Here is a 17,605-nt window from a genome sequence, read left to right as displayed (position 1 = left end):
GGAATGGGCGCCCGCCCCAAAGATGGCCGCAGATGGGCGGGGCGCGGCTTCTCGCCCGCCCCAAAGATGGCCTCCCCGGTGAGGCCGGGCGGCTGTGTGCGCCTGCGCGAGCGCCTTCCCGTCCGGGGCCACTTTCGGGGCGCCTCCTTGGCCGCCGCAGCAGCAGCAGCACTTGCCCGACGGCGCGGACGGCGGAGAGATGCTGGGACTGTCGCTGCTGCTGGGCTTCAGCACCGGCTGGCTGGCCTATTACTGGGCGCGCGTCCCCAAGGTCAGCCGGGGAAGCGGGCGCTGCTCCGGGCAGCCTCGACGGGGCGGGCGGGGGCTGAGCCTCTGGGCCAGGGGGAGAGGGCGCCCCGGGCATCCTTGGCACCCCTCTTGCGGGCGAGGGACTAGGCTGGGGGGACCCTTCTCCTCTCACCCCCACGAGCCCAGCTCCCCCGACGGCAGCCCGACGTGACCCCTGGCAGCCTCGACGGGGCGGGCGGGGGCTGAGCCTCTGGGCCAGGGGGAGAGGGCGCCCCGGGCATCCTTGGCATCCCTCTTGCGGGCGAGGGACTAGGTTGGGGGAGGACCCTTCTCCTCCTCCCCCCCACGAGCCCAGCTCCCCCGACGGCAGCCGGCGTGACCCCTGGCCAGGTCCGGAGGTGGAGGCAAGAGACACCGGGAGGGCCAGGGGGATTGGGGTGGGATCTCTGCTCCAGAGGCTACACCTGCCTCGCTCCTTGTCTCGGGACCAAGCCGGGCATTTGCCCCAGACGGAAGGGCGGGCTGCCTGCCTGCCCACCTGCCTTCGGCTGGCGTGTGAGGCTGACACACGTGCGGCAAACCCCCGCTTTGGAAAGCAGGTTGGGAGGTATTCATTAGGTGTCTCCACAACAATAATCAGGGACAGAAACTAGATTCCTCCCAGCCACGCCTGGTTTTGGCTCTCCCTGGCAGGGAAGCACCTTCTGAGGTTCTGGGCAGCTCGGTTTCAGGAGGGTATGGACAAGCTGGAAGGCGGGCCGAAGACGATGAAGGGTCTGGAAAACAGCCTTGTGAGGAACGGAGGAGGAAGTTGGGGTGTTTAGGAAGGAAAAGAGAGACCAAGAGGCAATGTGATCAAAGGCAGATTTAGGGAAGCGCAACTGGCGCAAATATTGGTGTTGCACACGTGGTACCCCTGAAATTGGAGACCCCAAAATCCGCCACTGATATGGCAGTTCCCTCCCTGCAAGAAGCCAAGTTACAGGGAACCAGGCAGAGGGCCTTCTCAGTGGTGGCACCTGCCCTGTGGAACGCCCTCCCACCAGATGTCAAAGAGAAGAACAACTACCAGACTTTTAGAAGACATCTGAAGGCAGCCCTGTTTAGGGAAGCTTCTAATGTTTGACGCATTACTGTACAGTGGTACCTTGGGATGCGAACGGGATCCATTCTGGGATCCATTCCTGAACATAAGACGCGATGGTGTGTCTACATGTGGGCAGGTCGCGTTTTGCCGCTTCCATGCATGCCTGTGACGTCATTTTGAGCGTCTGCACATGCGCTACTGGTGAAACCCGGAAGTAACGCACTCCGTTACTTCCAGGTTGCCAGGGAACGCAACCCGAAAACGCTCAACCTGAAGCACATTCAACCTGAGATATGACTGTATTTTAATATTTTGTTGGAAGCCGCCCAGAGTGGCTGGGGAAACCCAGACAGATGGGTGGGGTATAAATAATAAATTATGATGATGATGATGATGATAGCCACCTTCTAATATCTCAAGGGCTGTCGTGTGGATCGCTTTTCCTCCTGCTCTGGAGAGCAGGACCCAAACGAATGGATTCCAATGACAAGGAAGGAGATCCCAACTAAACATTAGGAAGGACTTTTGGGCAGCAATAGGAGTTTGCCTGTGAAAGGCGTTTTTGCAGGAAAGGGCGAGCAAAGTCTCCCTGTGGAACCAGGAGGGGACACTGCCCAGGGGCACAACAAATGCCAGCCGGAGGCCCTTTGGCAAGAGGTGGGGAAGCAACCTCTGTGTGGGCAGCAGCAGCGGAGGCAGCTTAGAATTGCAGAGTTATAAGGGACCCCTAGAAGTCATCTAGTCCAACCCCCAATACAGGAATATTGAACTCCAAGGAAGGAGAGCTCTGGGGCAGGGCTGTGGCCGCCTGAGCTTGAGCTCCCTGTGACCTTCCTCTCCCCCCCCCCCACAGCCCCCGCTGCTGGTGGCTTGCCAGCCCTTCCGCTCCTTCCTGGAGAAATATTGCCCCATTGTGAACGAGACCTTCTACCCCACGCCCTGGTGCTTCGAAGGACGGCTCCAGACCATCGTCCGCGTCTTTCTCAAGTCCAGCCCGCCCGTCTCCTACCGCAGGTCAGCCGTACGGGGGGCGGGGGGAGCCAGGCCCGGGGTGGGGGCCGGTGCCAGTCTGCTTGGGAGATGGTGGGCATGGGGTGTGATGCCACGGAGCCCGTCTCACCCGCCTCCTCCTCCTTGCCCTTTCCCATCCAGTGAAGTGCTGAGGACCGCAGACGGAGGCCAGCTGCTGCTGGATTGGGCTGATGGCGAGAGCGGGCAACACCCTGACCCAGAGAGCTGCCCCATTGTCCTGTTCCTGCCAGGCCTGACGGGCAACAGCCAGGAGACCTACATTCTGCACATGGTCCTTGGCGTCCAGCAACGGGGCTACAGGTGGGAAAGGGCACCCCGGGGGGTGGGGTCCTGGCATCGGCGGTGCTATCACTTGTTGCGTTACACCCCACCTTTCTCTCCACGGAGTTCAAGGTGGCGCACAACAACCCTGTGAGGTAGGGTAGGCTGAGAGGCGAGTTTCATGGCCAAGGGGGGGATTTGAACCCTGCTCCCCTAGGGCCTGGGACGCGGGTGGCGCTGTGGGTTAAACCACAGAGCCCAGGACTTGCCGATCAGAAGGTCGAATCCCTGCAACGGGGTGAGCTTCCGTTGTCTGGTCCCTGCTCCTGCCCACCTAGCAGTTCGAAAGCACGCAAAGTGCACGTAGATAAATAGGTACCACTCCAGCGGGAAGGTGAACGGTGTTTCTGTGCGCTGCTCTGGTTCGCCAGAAGCGGCTTAGTCCTGCTGGCCACATGACCCGGAAGCTGTACGCCAGCTCCCTCGGCCAATAAAGCGAGATGAGCGCCGCAACCCGAGTCATCCGCGACTGGACCTAATGGTCATTGGTCCCTTTACCTATACCCCTAGGTCCTAGTCCAACACTCTACCCATTACGCACCACTGCCTTTTCCCATTCTTGTTTTCCACCCTAAGGTAAACTGATTCTGTCTATGGAGGTTCCATTTAGCAATCATAATAAACTGAGAAGAGCCCGGCTGCTGGGTCTGGTCACAGGGGGCCCAGGATCCAGGTTCCCACAGCGGCCAACCAGGTGCCCCCCCTGCCCAGGACCCCCCGGGCAGGAGGGTCTTGGCCCTCTCCCCCCAGCTGCTGTTTCCTAGCAACAGGCATAGCATGTAGCCACCGTGACTTGCAGCCACAACTAGCCTTATCCTGGGTTCTCACTCTTTTCCCGTCTCCCTCGCAGGGCTGTTGTGTTCAACAACCGAGGCTGCAAAGGAGAGGAGCTGCTGGTGAGTGTGGCCACAGCTGGGGGGCGGTGCACCCTTGGGTGCTGGGGGAGGGGAGGGTGCTCTGGGACTGCAAGGCGAAGGCAGGATGGGCACCCCAACTCCCTGTCTCTGCCGAAGAGGCAAGCCTCACCCACCATCTCCCCTCTCTCCTCCTCCCTCCACAGACCCACAGGGCTTTCTGCGCCAACGACACCGAAGACCTGGAGCTGGTGGTGAGGCACATCAAGAGCCGCTTCCCCCGGGCCCCCCTGATGGCGGTGGGCGTTTCGCTGGGCGGGTGAGGCTCCGGCGGGGCAATGGCAGAGGCGGGTGGGAAAGGGGAGTTGCGCTGCAGAGAAGCAGCTCTGTTGCCCCAGGATGGGGAGTCCCGCTGCCTCCCAGCTTGGGCCTAAAGGAAAGAGCAGCAGGAGTGCCTGCAGGATCAGGCCCCTGGCCCTTCTAGCCCAGGATTCTGACCTCACAGAGGCTGACCAGGTGCCCATTGTGGGAAACCCTAAAGTGGGAGTTGAGCACAAGAGTAACTCTCCCTTCCTGCAGTTTCCAGGAACTGAGATTCAGAAGTATTGCTGAGCTGAGCTAGGAGGTACCTGCTGAAAGAAGCCTGGCCCCCCCCAGAACCCCCCCTGAGTCTGGGTTTCCTTCTGCCCCCCCAGGCAATGCCAAGGTGCCCCCCCTCTGAATCCTGGCTGCTGGGCACTTCAGGAAGGAGACAGGGGGCTGTGGGGCTCAGCTCCCGCTTCCTTCTGGACATCTGGGTGCCCCCGTGAGAGCAGGGGGCTGGACTCAAAGAGCCCCCTTGGGTCAGATCCTGCTGTTCTCTTTCCAGCCTCACTCCAGGGCCCACCCACAAGGCAGGAGCTGGAGAATGACCTCTGCGTCCTGCTCTGTTTATGAGCCAAGCTGCCTCTCCCCTAAAACAAACTTCCAGGGTGGCGGTGCAAAGGGCACGGAAACAGCTCCTGGCAGCGCCTAAGTCCTGGGTGAGGACACTCTGGAGCGGAGTCTCCTGCCAGTGGGTCTCCTTCCCAACAGCTCCTCCTGCCCCTTCTCTTAAGCCAGTTAGGGGCGAGGGTGTCCTGGGCGGGACCCTTTGGAAGGCTGAAGGCTCCCCTTGCTCAAGGGACCCACAGGCCTGACCCCCTGTGTCCCCAAATCCAGCCATGGTGGGAGGAGAAGGGAACTGAAATGCTGGAGAGGCTTTTGCGCCCACACAACCGGGACTCAGCTGGGGTTGATCATCTGGGTGAAAGGGAAGGCAGAGCCCAGCTTGCCCGGCTGTGGTGTTTACGGGAGCCGGTGAGTCAGCCTTCCTGCTCCTGTGACTCAGGAGTTTGCTCCCAGCAGCGTCAGTCTCTGCTTGATGCTACAGAAAGGTTTCCCTTACTAGCATGAGCACGTTTGCCAGCTGGGGCACAGGGAAGCCCCTGGGCAGCCTCCCAGAAGTACAGCTGATTTGTTGTTGAGTCGTTTAGTCGTGTCCGACTCTTCGTGACCCCATGGACCAGAGTACGCCAGGCCCTCCTGTCTTCCACTGCCTCCCGCAGTTTGGTCAAACTCATGTTTGTAGTTACAGATAGGTAGCCGTGTTGGTCTGCCATAGTCAAAACAAAAAAAATTCCTTCCAGTAGCAGTTGGTCTTTAAGGTGCTACTGGAAGGAATTTTTTTTTGTCATGTTTGTAGCTTCGAGAACACTGTCCCACCATCTCGTCCTCCATTGTCCCCTTCTCCTTGTGCCCTCCATCTTTCCCAGCATCAGGGTCTTTTCCAGGGAGTCTTCTCTTCTCATGAGGTGGCCAAAGTCTTGGAGCCTCCCCTTCAGGATCTGTCCTTCCAGTGAGCACTCAGGGCTGATTTCCTTCAGAATGGAGAGGCTGGATCTTCTTGCAGTCCATGGGACTCTCAAGAGTCTCCTCCAGCACCAGAATTCAAAAGCATCAATTCTTCGGCGATCTGCCTTCTTTATGGTCCAGCTCTCACTTCCATACATCACTACTGGGAAAACCATAGCTTTAACTATACGGACCTTTGTTGGCAAGGCGATATCTCTGATTTTTGAGATGCTGTCTAGGTTTGTCATTGCTTTTCTCCCAAGAAGCATGTGTCATTTAATTTAGCTGATAACCTTGACCAAAAAGAGCAAGGGGCTCAGTCCAGCTCTGGGTTGCCAAGGGGCTGTACCCCCCCCTTCCACCACCAGATCTGGTCTGCTTGAGAAAGGGACCCCCAGGACTACTAGAAATGCCAGAGGAATGCTCCGGTGTAACACCAGAAGTGGCCTGTGGCAGCCATTGGTGTTCGTTTCCTGTAAGCCATGGTGGGGGAGACCTGATTGCTCCAGATGTTCCAGGTCTGCCCCGTTTGCCTCTCTGGACTGGCAGGCCTGCTCCTCCAGAACTTGCCCACGTTCTTCTGCCAGTGTGGAGAATTCGAAACCAGGACTCGGAAGTGCAAAGCAGAAATGGCTCATGGGTGATGCTCTGGAATGGGGGTGGGTGGGCTTTTACTGGAGCAGCTCGAGGGATGCCAGCATTTGGCCTGAAGCTGCCTGGACCTGAAGAAATGTCCTGAGCAGCCTGGAAGCTGCCCTGAGTCTTGGCCCCAAAGAGGAGGGTGCGGGTGTCGCTCACAGTTCGCTGCACGGAAGTGCAAGAACAGCCTGCAGGATCAAGCTGCTGGCCCCTACAGCATCCTGTTCCCACATGGCCCCAAAGGCAGGATTCAAGCGCAAGAGTCCTCTTCCCTCTGGTGACTGGAATTCCCGCATTGCAGGGGGTTGGACTAGATGACCCGTGGCTCCCTTTCCGCTCTATGAATCCAGGAGGATTGCTGCCTCTCAATGTTGAGGCAGAGCAGAGCCATTGTGGTTAGTAGCCATTGACGGCCCTCTCCTCCTTCATTAGTCCCATCCTCTTTTAAAGCCACCCCAGTTGGTGGCCAGCACTGCCTCCTGTGGCAGGGAATTCAACAGTTTAACTTTGTGCCGTGTGAAGAAGTCCTTTTTAAAAATACATCCTGAATCTTGCAATGTTCCACACTTTAACCATGTGCTACATAAAGGACTTTCCCCCCATTTTATAAACTTCTATTGTGCTGCCTTTTCTCCAAACTGAGAGGGCTTCCCAGAGAGCTGTTGGCCAATCACAGGGGCTGCCTGCAGTAGAGAGGGGCTTGGGGGGGGGCAGGACAGGGGTTGATGGTCCAGCTGTGCCCAGAACGTTCCAGGGGGAAAGCCGCCCCTCCATCCACTTGAAGCCTCCCTCTTCCTGCCCCCAGGATCCTGGTGCTGAACTACCTGGGGCGCAAGGGCCCGGAAGCCGGACTGGTGGCCGCCATGACGTGCTCGGTCAGCTGGGACTCCTTCGAGACCACCCACTCCCTCGAGAGCCCCCTCAACCAGGTGCTGTTCAACCAGCACCTGACGGCCAACCTGCGCAAGCTCATCCAGCGGTGCGTTGCTGTTGGGGGGGGGACCAGAGGCAGGTCTGGTGTTATGGCCCCATTCCGGGAGGGAGGGAGGGGCCCCAAGACCCCCCTGCCCTTCGGCTCTTCCTTCCCAGAACCCCCTCCCCCCCTTTTCCATTCCCTGCTCACACCTCAACCCTATTTTCAGGCACAGGAAGGTCATTGCTGAGCGAATTGACGTGGACCACGTGCTGAAGGTACGGCCCCCTCCCTGGTAGAGTTGGAAGGGGCCCCCCAAGGGTCATCCAGCCCAACCCCCCTGCGACACCGCAGCGAACGCTTTGGTGCTTGTGCTTTCTCTTTGCAGGCGCGCAGCATCCGGGAGTTTGACGAGCGCTACACAGCCGTGGCCTTTGGCTACAGCTCCTGCGAGGAATACTACCAGGCCGCCAGCCCCTGCCAGAAGGTCCACAGCTTCCGGGTCCCAGTGCTGTGCCTCAACGCCTCCGACGACCCCTTTTCCCCGCTTCACGGTGAGTCCCCCGGCCTTCCCCCTCTCCCCCCGGGGCTCCGGCTCTCGACTGACCCCCCTCCGCCTTCCTTGCAGCCATCCCCGTGAAGGAAGCCCAGAGCGTCTCCACCCTGGCACTGCTGGTGACGGCGCGAGGAGGGCACATCGGCTTCCTGGAGGGGCTCCTGCCGCGCCACCAGAGCTACATGGACCGCGTCTTCGCCCAGTTTGCGGGGGCCGTCTTTGAGCACCAGGAGGAGCTGGCGGCCGCCGTGGCAGCCGAGCAGGAGCAGCAGCTGCAGCAGTGCCATGAACAGGGGCCAGGTGCCCAGGTGGCAACCTCCTAGGCAGAACCAGGGAGGAGGAGGAGGCCTCTAGCGCAGGCCCTGTGAGCCCCACAGGTGGAGGGCCTGAGCCTGTTGCCCTGCTCCTTCCAAGGAGGGGGGGAAACCAGGAGGGCCAGCAGCCCACCCAAGGGCCTGGCCTCTGTCCCCCAGGAGGGGCTTCCAGCCAGCGGCGCTGCTGGCACCAGGACCGTGCAGAATACAAGATGGCTTTTCCAGTACCTTGGCCTGAGGCTGCTTCCATTCCGGGCACAAAGAAAGCTGCACTTCTCTCGCCCAGAAACTTGCTTCCACCCCAGTGAGGAGCCCTTTCCCCTCTTTCTTGGGGGGGGGCAGCAAGGGCTCAGGGGCAGAGCAGCTGCTCTGTCTGCAGAAGGCCTTGGGTTCAAACCACTTTGGCAGCGTCTCCAGGGAGGGCTGCGGAAAGAGACTCTCCGTCTGGAGCCCTGGAGCGCGGCTGCCAGTTAAAGAACTATAGAACAGCTGGCAAAGGACACCCACCTAAAATGGTCGCAAGTCTCTTTGGGCTGCCCTAAGTGACTAACAAGTTTAATCAATAATCAATAATAATAATAAAAACCCAAGAGAGCCACTCCCAGCCAGCAGCGACCACAGGAGGCCAAACTGGTGAAAGGAGAGAAAGGGCTGAGATCTTTGATTGAGTTGGGTCGATTTCCTGTAAAATAAAGACACACAAATGTGGACATTCTACCCCCACCTACCACACAAAAATCTCTCAGTGCCACTCAGAGCCAGGCTGCATGTTGGGCAGCAGGTGTGGGCTGGTGTGGAGACCGACCCTCTGAAGACCATTCATTGTCCCTTGTCGCCCCCCAGCCTCTGATTTCCTGGTCACTCCCTCAGGGGGGGATGGGCAGCCAGCTCAGAGCACACCTGGGCTGCCGCTGAGCCAGGTGAGCCTTGCTTGCACCTCAGTGAGGGCAGAGGGTGGCATGCAAAGGCCGTTCGTAATACAACTTCACTGCTGGGAAAATAAAGGGCTGGCGTCATTGCAGACACGGCAACTGGGAGCCAATGGCATTGGTAGCAGGATCCTCACAGCTGACCTGCGGAAATGTGAGCTTCCTGGGAAGCTGGAGGAAGCCAGCAGCAGCTGAGAGATTCCTGACAGGCTTTGCACATGGCGGAGCAAAGGACCGTCTCAGCCGCAGGAAGGGAGGGGTTTAGAGTTACACAGAGGAAAAACAGATACCGGAGTTGAGCAAGAGGAAGGAGGTCGGATTACAGCTTCGGGGAATTTTTAGTGGCTTAGTTGGGTCATCGCATAAGTCGTGGGTCATCTAAGGCCAAAGCGCTGCAAGGCAAGAATCTGAGCTCTGAACAACATTTCCGCAGCTTGATGGCACATGCAACCCCTGAAAAGCGCACGTACCCACAAAAGGCACAAGCCCCCTGCTCCCCTCTTCCTTGTGCCCCAACACCCATGGGCACAAGGCCAGGTGGGGGCTGCCAGGCTGCAGCCGTTTAGTAGAGCGGGGAAGGGGTCCCACGCGGCAGACCACCTCCACTCCTCCAAGTCTGGTGCAAAACAGCCCCTCGCGCACCTGCGGGGTGCTCCAGCCCCGCCCCGGCCAGGAGGGGACAGACGAGGCAAGCAGGGAGCAGAGCTCTTGCTCCATCATCTCATTTAATGGCAACTTGCAAGACCCCCGTCGTGGGGCTGGGAGGAGCCTCGGTTGCCCAACGCAGCCGAGGCTGGAATGTTTCAACGTGGCAGTCCAGAACGGAGGAGTGGGGCTGCCCCACCCCGTAGTCACCAGCGGGGGACGACGACAAGAGTTCATGCCCCACCCCAAGACTTCATCTGTGGGGGTTCTGCCCCCCTGGCTCAGCCAAGCACACCTGTCCACAGGCTCTGAGGGGGCAGCCTTCGCCCCGGACCCTGGAGCCTTCTGCAGTCTGTGGGATGAGGAAGGGGTGGGCGCCCCCCACGCAGGAAGGGCAGAGGCGAGGCCTAGAGGAAGCCGGGGAAGGCCAGCTGGAGCAGCAGGACCGAGGCCACGATGAGTCCAGCGCACAAGAGCAGCATTAGCCACACGGGGAAGCTTCCTGCAAGGAGAGAGGGGAGACGACTGAGCAAAGCAGGGGGGAGGCCCCCCAGCTCCCCTGTGGCAAGGCAGGGGCCCCACCCCCGACCTACGTCGGCAAGGGATGCGGTGCAGGCGGCAGCGGCTGTCGACGGCCACGCTGAGCAGGGCCGCCTCGTTGTCCTGGAGCAGGTCAGGGGTGTCCGGCAGGAAAGCCAGCGCCGTCACCACAATGCCGTGTGCCTCTCGCACGTAGTACAGCCTCTGCGGGAGAGAAGAAGAGCCGGCCGGGTCAGGCCAGGGGCCCCTCACGCCCCACATCCTGTTCTCACTGTCGCCAACCATATTCCCCAAGAGGATCTGAGCGCAAGAGCTCCCCCCTCCCCTCCTGTAGTTTCCAGAAACGGATTCAGAAGCACTGAACCAGCTGGGAAGGCAGAGCACAGCCATTTCAGCTAAGAATAACAATTTATTACAGTGGTTCCTCGGGTTACATACGCTTCAGGTTACAGACTCCACTAACCTAGAAATAGTACCTCGGGTTAAGAACTCTGCTTCAGGATGTATTTATACGCCACCTATCTAACTAGGTTGCCCCAGTCACTCTGGGTGGCTTCTAAAATCACAGTAAAACCAGTGATAGCCCTTTCTTCCTCCATGGTATTTGTCTCATCCTCTTTTAAAGCCATCTAGGTTGGCCCTTGCAGTCTCCTGTGGCAGGGAGTTCCCCAGTTTAACAATGCATCGCGTGAAGGTCTTCCAGAGAGGGAGGGAGGGTGGAACAGTGATGGGTCTCTCAGGATCTGCACTTGTTCCCCAATGCCATTTAGGCCCCCAGCCCTTGGAGGGAAGCAGCTGGCCATGTCTGCAGCATACCTGTCCTCAGGCTCAGCCCCACCCCCGCCCAGCCGGCTTAGGGGGGCTTTTCTTTTCTGACACCAGCACCACACGGTGGATCCCTCCCAGCTCGGCTCCAGCCCTCTCTGTGCTCCAGCCCCAGGGCCTTTGCTGGCTCTCTCCTGCCCTTGGGCTAGCAGTGTCAGGGCTGCCCACGAGGCCAGGAGCCGCAGGGAAAGGAGCGGGAAGCTGCCTACCTGCAAGGAGAAGGCCACGAAGATGGCCACGGAGCCCGTGACGGTGCCCAGCCCCAGGAATGTGCCCGTGTCACTGCAAGCACAAACAGACAGACAGCCGTCAGCTTCAGAACCAGGCAGGCAGGTTTGTGGGGGACCCCCACCCCAAAATATGTATTTAGTATTGCTTCCATTGCAGGGAAATATAAAGGAGGAATAAAACACATAACAAAAACAGGAGAGCAGGAGCTTTGGCACCACATCTTTGGAAATCTTACGTCAGGGGGAGGCAAAGTCACTGCAAATGCAAAAAACAGAAGCTGGACCTCAATGGGGAGACGATCGCGCAAGGCGAATTGTTCTGGCGTTTTCAGACAGGTGCTCTTTGCGTGATCGGGAGGCAGATAAAAGAAACTCCCTTTAGCCTACAGCAAACGTGGGCGGTGGGGGCTTGCAGTGTCGCAAGGGCTCTGGCGCCAGGCCTGCCAGGCTGCATTGCGCAACGGCTTCTTGGGCTGCGCTTCTGTTTGCCCAACAGCAATCGGCAAGTATGTCAAAAGTTCTTTAGCGTATATACGGAGAGCCCTTTCAAGGCCAGACGCATCTCACCCCCAGAGCGCATGAAGAACCCCTCCTTGGGGGTGTTTACGCAGAGATCGGAGGACCAGCCACCAGGGACCCTTTAGCTGTGGTTTCAGAAGATATCTAAAGGCAGCCCTGTTCAGAGAAGCTTTTAATGTTTAATAGGTTATTGTATATTAGTGTTTTGTTGGAAGCCGCCCAGAGTGGCTGGGGTAACCCAGCCAGATGGGCGGGGTATTAATAATAAATTATTATTATTGTATTATTATGATCTAGCCCAGCCCATCAAGGTAGGAATCTCAACTACAGCATCCACCTGGGATTAAAGGAGAAAGGGCTCGACCCAAGGCGGTGCGGTTTGCAGGCAGTGGGGAGATTCAGTATCAGTCTTGCTCCAGCAGCCGGCCAAGGGGACCGGCCCCTCTTCTGACGCCATCAGATTCCAACCCCCAACGGCCAGCAAGGCCAATGGTCAGGGACAAGGGGAGTGGAGCCCCTCAGTGCCGGGAGGACCCCAAAAGAGGAAAGCAAGAGAGGCGTGGCCCTACCTGACGGACAGACAGGAGATGACCTCGTTGCCGCAGGGCCTGGTAAGCAGCGGGAGGAAGCTGTGCCCGTCCCACTTGGTGATGTAGCAGGGGGGCGGGCGCCGCTCCCGCTTGTGGGGGATCTGCACCGTGTACAGACGCAGCGCCTGAGCCTGGTCCTCCACCGTCCCGAACCTGCGCCGGAAGGGGGAGGAGGCGTCAGGGGACGGACAGCCCACACAGGGGCCCCGCCTGCCCCCCTGCCCAGCCCGTTACCTGCAGGCCTGGTAGCGGTAGGCCTTTTCCGGGATGCCCGGGAGGTTCTCGTTCCAGTGCAGCCCCGTCACCATCTGGTCCCGCTGCCAGACGCAGCACTGGAAGTCCCGGCCCACCGTCACCACCTGCGGAGGGGCAAGAGGGCGGGGCTCAGGGAGGACGAGGGACCCCAGGAACAGCACCACCCCGCCCGGGTCCATCGCTTTCCTTGCTGGAGGAAGAAGGAAGGCAAAGCGATGGCTGCTTCCTGCCTTTCCTCCCTTCTGCACCCAGCCTTGGGAGACTTGGAAGGTCTGGATTGGAACTGAGAGCTTCATTTCCACAAGCAGGGACTTTGGCCCCTATTCACAGCGCGCTGCCCCAGGGGGAGCATTTTGCAAGAAGCCCAATGGCCTCAAGGAAGGGCTGGAAAAGGCCTAGCGACCCAGCGGCAGAGGAGACCACGTGGGCTCAGAACCATGCGTTCTTTTTGCTGGCTGTGCAGCGCAGACCCATTGCCTGCCCCACTTTTTAAAAGGGGCCATTTCCTTTGAGCCCCTGGGCTGAGAGAAGAGGAGAGACAAGGATGCAAAGCCCTCCCCAACCAAAATAAAAAACGCACTTCATTTCCTTGACACATGAAGAGCCTGGTTGCTAGATTTGGTCCTGCATCCTGGTCTCCCGGCGGCTGATCAGAAGTCCCCGTGGGAACCCAGCGAGCAGGATCTGGGCGCATGAGCTCCCCACCCCCCTGCAGTTTCCAGCAACTGGCGTTCGGAAGCATCACTGGCTGCGACTGGGGGGGGGGGGCACAGCACAGCCAGGAGCCACCAAGAGGCCTTTTCTCCATGAACTGGTCAAATCCATTGCTCAGCTTGCCTTTCAGGGGGTCTCTGGAGCCCCCCTCCCTTGCTCCAGGAAGTCATATGCTGGAGACCCCTCTGCACAGTCACAAGAGGAACACCCCCCAGGCCCCATGGGCACCCCAAGGGCACCTGCCTTGGCACTGCCCATCTCCCTCCTCCTGCTCCTCCTGATCTCTGAACCCAGACAGCGAAGGAGCCTCTTCCCTTTGCAAGTGAGTGACTCTTCTAAGGACCACCAGGACGGGGGTCTCGGGTCCTCCTGCGGTGCCCCCTGACAGACCCCCCGGGACCAGACCAGCACCCCTCACCTTGTTGTCTGGGCTCAGCGCTATGTCCTCAATCTCCCCGTTGTGGGCCTGGAACTCCAAGGATTTCTTCATGCTGGGGAACTGCAGACAGAAGGAGATATTTGGCCCCCTGGCACCAGAGCACCCCCTCTTGCCCGCCATCGCAACACCCATTCAGGCGCCCTCCCCTTACCTCCCAGACGCGCAAGAAGCCGTCCACGCCCCCCGTGGCCAGGAGAGTGTGGTCGTGGTTGAAGCAGACGGCCTTCTGCAGGGCGTCTGGGCTGGTGTCCGTCTGGACGCAGTGCAGGGTCTCCACGGCCACCTCGCTCGTCTCGCTGCGCATGCCGCCGTTGCTGCCCGACCCACTGGGGGTGGGGGCCTTGCGCCTCCGGGGACCCTTGTCGCCAGCACCTGGGAGCGCAACGGAAGAGATCCAGGGCTGTAGCCAACTCTACCCACTCGCCGCCCTCCATGCCTCTTCCCTCAGGGAAGACGGAGCAAGATTGCAACGGAGGAGGCCGCAAGCTGGCGTTCCGCTGCTCCAGAAGGGACCCAAACCCAGAAAGGAGATTCCGGTGAAATATTAGAAAGAACTTTCTGACGGTAAGAATGGACTGGAATCGATTCTGCTTCCTTGGAGGTTTATAAACAGAGACCAAACGGGATCCTTGAGCTGCGATTCCTGCATGGCAGGGGGTTGGACTAGATGTCCCTTGGGGACCCCTTCCAACTCTACCAGCGGCTCCCCTTCCGCCCCTCTCTCCAGAGGTCCGGCCCCCACCTGCTTTGTCGGCAGCCCCTTCGGCCCCCGCCTCCGCTTTCTTCCCGCTGGGCTTCTGCAGGCGGAAGCTGAGGATGTGGCAGGAGGCGTCCTGTCCGGCCGCAATGAGGTCTCCGGCCAGCGCCATGGTCATGGTGGCGCGCGTCTCCGTGTCGTGGGCATGGAGCAGCGAGGCGCACAGCTCCCCCCCTCGCCAGTCCAGCTGCAGGAAATGCTGCGGGGGGGGGAGAGAAAGGGGGGCAGGTCAGCCATTGCTCAGAAGATTAACCCCTTCGTGCCTCCCCCCTGGGGAACAGGGCTCCCCCCCTTCCCCCTGCCTTGGGGGCGCTTCTAGGCCCTCCTCCCCCTTGGGCCAAGGGGGCACCCAAGGGTGCCAAGGCGGAGAGAGGAGAGGGGGGCAGGTCAGCCACTGCTCAGATTAACCCCTTCGTGCCTCCTCCCCCCCCCGGGGACAGGGCTCTCCCTCTTTCCCCGGGCCCTGGGGGGGTCTTCCAGGGCCTCCTCCCCCTTGGGCCGAGGGGGCACCCAAGGGTGCCAAGGCGGAGAGAGGAGAGGGGGGCAGGTCAGCCACTGCTCAGAAGATTAACCCCTTCACGCCTCCCCCCCCCCGGGGACAGGGCTCCCCCTCTTCCCCCTCGCCCCCCCCGAGCCCTCACCAGCCCGTTCTTGATGCCCGTCTTGGCCGCGCCTCCGCCGCCCGCGATGAGCGCCAGGCGGGCCCCGCGGTGCACGCGCAGGGCGTAGAGCGGGAAGGGGGCCCGGTAGAGCTCCGGGGGCCGCCGGGGGGCCATGGCGGGCGGGTCAAAGGTCAGCTCATGCCCCCCTCCGCGCTCTTCCTCCTCCTCAGCCCCTCTCGGCGGCGGCGGCGGCAGAGCTCAGGTCCCGAGTGCGCATGCGCGGACTCCCGGCCCACGTCAGCGCCCGGCCCGGCCGGCGGGAGAGGAGTCGCGCGTCCCGCGTCAGCCCCGTCCCTCCGTCGCGCGGCGCGCCATCTTTGGGAAGGGCGGAAGCCCGGAGTTCTTAAAGAGACAGCGGCCTCTCTGCTGCTTAACTGGGGCTTCCGAGATGCTGCGCCTGCAGGTTCAAAATCCCACCCAGGGCCGGATTGAGGCTTGATGTGGCCCTCAGCTCCTGAAGGGAATGGGGCCCTTTCTATGTCCCTTTGTCAGCAACAAACTGTCGCTGTTTTTGTGTTGAATAGATGCTCGATGGTCATTTATGGACCTCATAGGTATCTCAAGCATGTTGCCCTGCAACCAGTCCATGCAGAATGTGGGGACCCTGTATATAGAAAGGAGCAAACCAGGGATATTTGAGAGAGCAGGCAGGGCCCATGACTTACATCACAGGAGCCTACACAACACAAAACACTGTTGCTGTATGTAGGTTTTATTCTACAGTCATGCCTCAAGTTGAAGTAGCTTCAGGATAAATATTTTTGGGTTACACTCTGTGGCAACCCAGAAGTAATGGAGCGTGTTACTTCCGGGTTTTGCCGCTCGCGCATTTGCAGACGCTCAATATGACGTCATGCGCGAAAGCGGCTAAACGCAACCCACACACGCACAGATGCACAGTCGTGTCTTACCTTTACTTCAGGATGCGAACGGGGCTCCGGAACGGATCCCATTCGTATCCAGAGGTACCACTGTATTTGTTTTTTATCTTACATTTTGGAAATATACATCCAGTTTTCTTATTCCTTTAAAAAAATTGGGGGGCCAAGAGAGTGGGGCCCTAAGCTAGAGCTTGTTTAGCCTATATGTAAATCCAGCACTGGTCCCAGCTCTGGCCAGAAGCGAAGCAGATGGCGCACCTGCTGCCCTCCTGCGTCGCTCGCCCCTTTCTTCCCTCCCCTGGGGGGGGGGGCACAGCTGCACTGCCAGTTTTTGACCGAAAGCTCCTGGGGAGCAGAGACTTTGGAGGAGAAGTGGCCCATCTGGTCCGGCAAAGACCCCAAAGAACCTAGGAACCAAGATAGACTGCCTCTGGACCTGGAGGTTCCAGAAGAACAGAAGACGAGCCTGCTGGATCAGGCCCAAGGATCAGGCCATCTCCTCCAACATCCTGTTCTTACAGCGGCCGACAACCAGATGCCATTCTGGGAAACCAGCAAGCAGGATTTGAACACGGGCTCCATTCATTCTCCCCTCCTCTTGTCTCCAGGAAAGGGGTTTCCAGAAGCATTGCTTCCTCGACTGTGGAGGCAGAGAAGGGCCATCCTGACTAGCAGCCATCGAAAACTCCTCCTGCGTGGATTTGTCCCATCCTCTTTTGAAGCCATCCAGCTCAATGGCCATCTTGTGCTTCCTGTGGGAGGGAGTTCCACAGTCTAACACTGTGCTGTGTGAAGAAGATGGGCCAAACAGGAGACAAGGCAAGTCTGGGAGCTAACAGAATTTGTTGTAAACCTCTTTTCAACACAATTTACCTTTGCTGCCTCCAAAGCTGTGGACAGGAACCAGCAGCACACTGTGCTTGCGATCTCTCAGTGAAATGAAATGAAATGGACTACTACTATTTGGACTACGACTAATCCTGAATGCGGCAGTTACACTGGTGACTGGTAGTGGCACCAGGACCACATAACACCAGTCTTGAAAGTTCTACATTGGCTCCCAGGATGTTTCCGAGCACATTTCAAAGTGCTGGTGTTGACCTTTAAAGCCCTAAACGGCCTCAGCCCTGTATACCTGAAGGAGTGTCTCTACTCCAATCACCCAGGCCAGACACTGAGGTCCAGCGCCAAGGGCCTTCTGGCAGTTCCATCCCTGTGAGAAGGTTACAGGGAACCAGGCAGAGGGCCTTGTCGGTGGTGGCACCCGCCCCGTGGAACGCCCTCCCACCAGATGTCAAAGAGAAAAACAACTACCAGACATCTGAAGGCAGCCCTGTTTAGGGAAGCTTTTAATGTTTGATGTATTAGGGTATTTTAATATTTTGTTGGAAGCTGCCCAGAGCGGCTGGGGTAGCCCAGCCAGATGGGCGGGGTATAAATAATAAATTATTATTATTATTATTATTATTATTATTATTATTATTATACTTGAATTCCCAAGAGTGCCTTCTGAGCCCATGAGGCAGGCTTGTCCTCACTGCTGAAAAGGCCCCATGCGCCGGAGGAGAGAAAAGGCCAAGGGTGTGATCCTGCAGAGATTTACTTGCAAGCCAGCCCTGCTGTGTTCAGGGCTGCTTTCTTGTGAGCACACCTGCATAAGGACAGAGCTGCGAGGAGCAGCTGGTCCCATCCTGCCCCGGAAGTATAGCAAGCCAGGCTATTATCTATGTATGATTATCTATGTAGATAAGGATTAAATGTAAGGTATTGGTTGTGTTTAGA

General features: G+C 58.9%; 2 protein-coding genes across 2 annotated transcripts; one reads left to right on the top strand and one right to left on the bottom strand.

Annotated features, from left to right (window-relative positions):
* The first annotated feature begins 112 nt into the window (after window positions 1-112).
* On the top strand, window positions 113-8,560 carry ABHD1 (abhydrolase domain containing 1). Its single transcript, XM_081904256.1, has 9 exons — window positions 113-271; window positions 2,190-2,350; window positions 2,489-2,668; window positions 3,540-3,585; window positions 3,750-3,862; window positions 6,860-7,033; window positions 7,197-7,245; window positions 7,356-7,521; window positions 7,596-8,560. The coding sequence occupies exons 1-9, from the start codon at window positions 200-202 to the stop codon at window positions 7,844-7,846; spliced, it is 1,212 nt and encodes a 403-aa protein (XP_081760382.1). The 5' UTR covers window positions 113-199; the 3' UTR covers window positions 7,847-8,560.
* A 912-nt stretch (window positions 8,561-9,472) lies between these two features.
* PREB (prolactin regulatory element binding) lies at window positions 9,473-15,122 on the bottom strand. The gene is made up of 9 exons (XM_081904236.1): window positions 14,922-15,122; window positions 14,266-14,479; window positions 13,675-13,895; window positions 13,503-13,583; window positions 12,350-12,474; window positions 12,095-12,268; window positions 10,986-11,058; window positions 10,005-10,155; window positions 9,473-9,913 (listed from the first exon to the last, which is right to left on the bottom strand). The coding sequence occupies exons 1-9, from the start codon at window positions 15,054-15,056 to the stop codon at window positions 9,819-9,821; spliced, it is 1,269 nt and encodes a 422-aa protein (XP_081760362.1). The 5' UTR covers window positions 15,057-15,122; the 3' UTR covers window positions 9,473-9,818.
* Between the last annotated feature and the right edge of the window lie 2,483 nt (window positions 15,123-17,605).

This window comes from Podarcis melisellensis (assembly GCF_964234715.1).
Source record: "Podarcis melisellensis genome assembly, chromosome: 3".
NCBI lineage: Eukaryota > Metazoa > Chordata > Lepidosauria > Squamata > Lacertidae > Podarcis > Podarcis melisellensis.
Note: the sequence above shows the minus strand (reverse complement) of the source record. Positions and strands in the feature narration are given on the sequence as shown.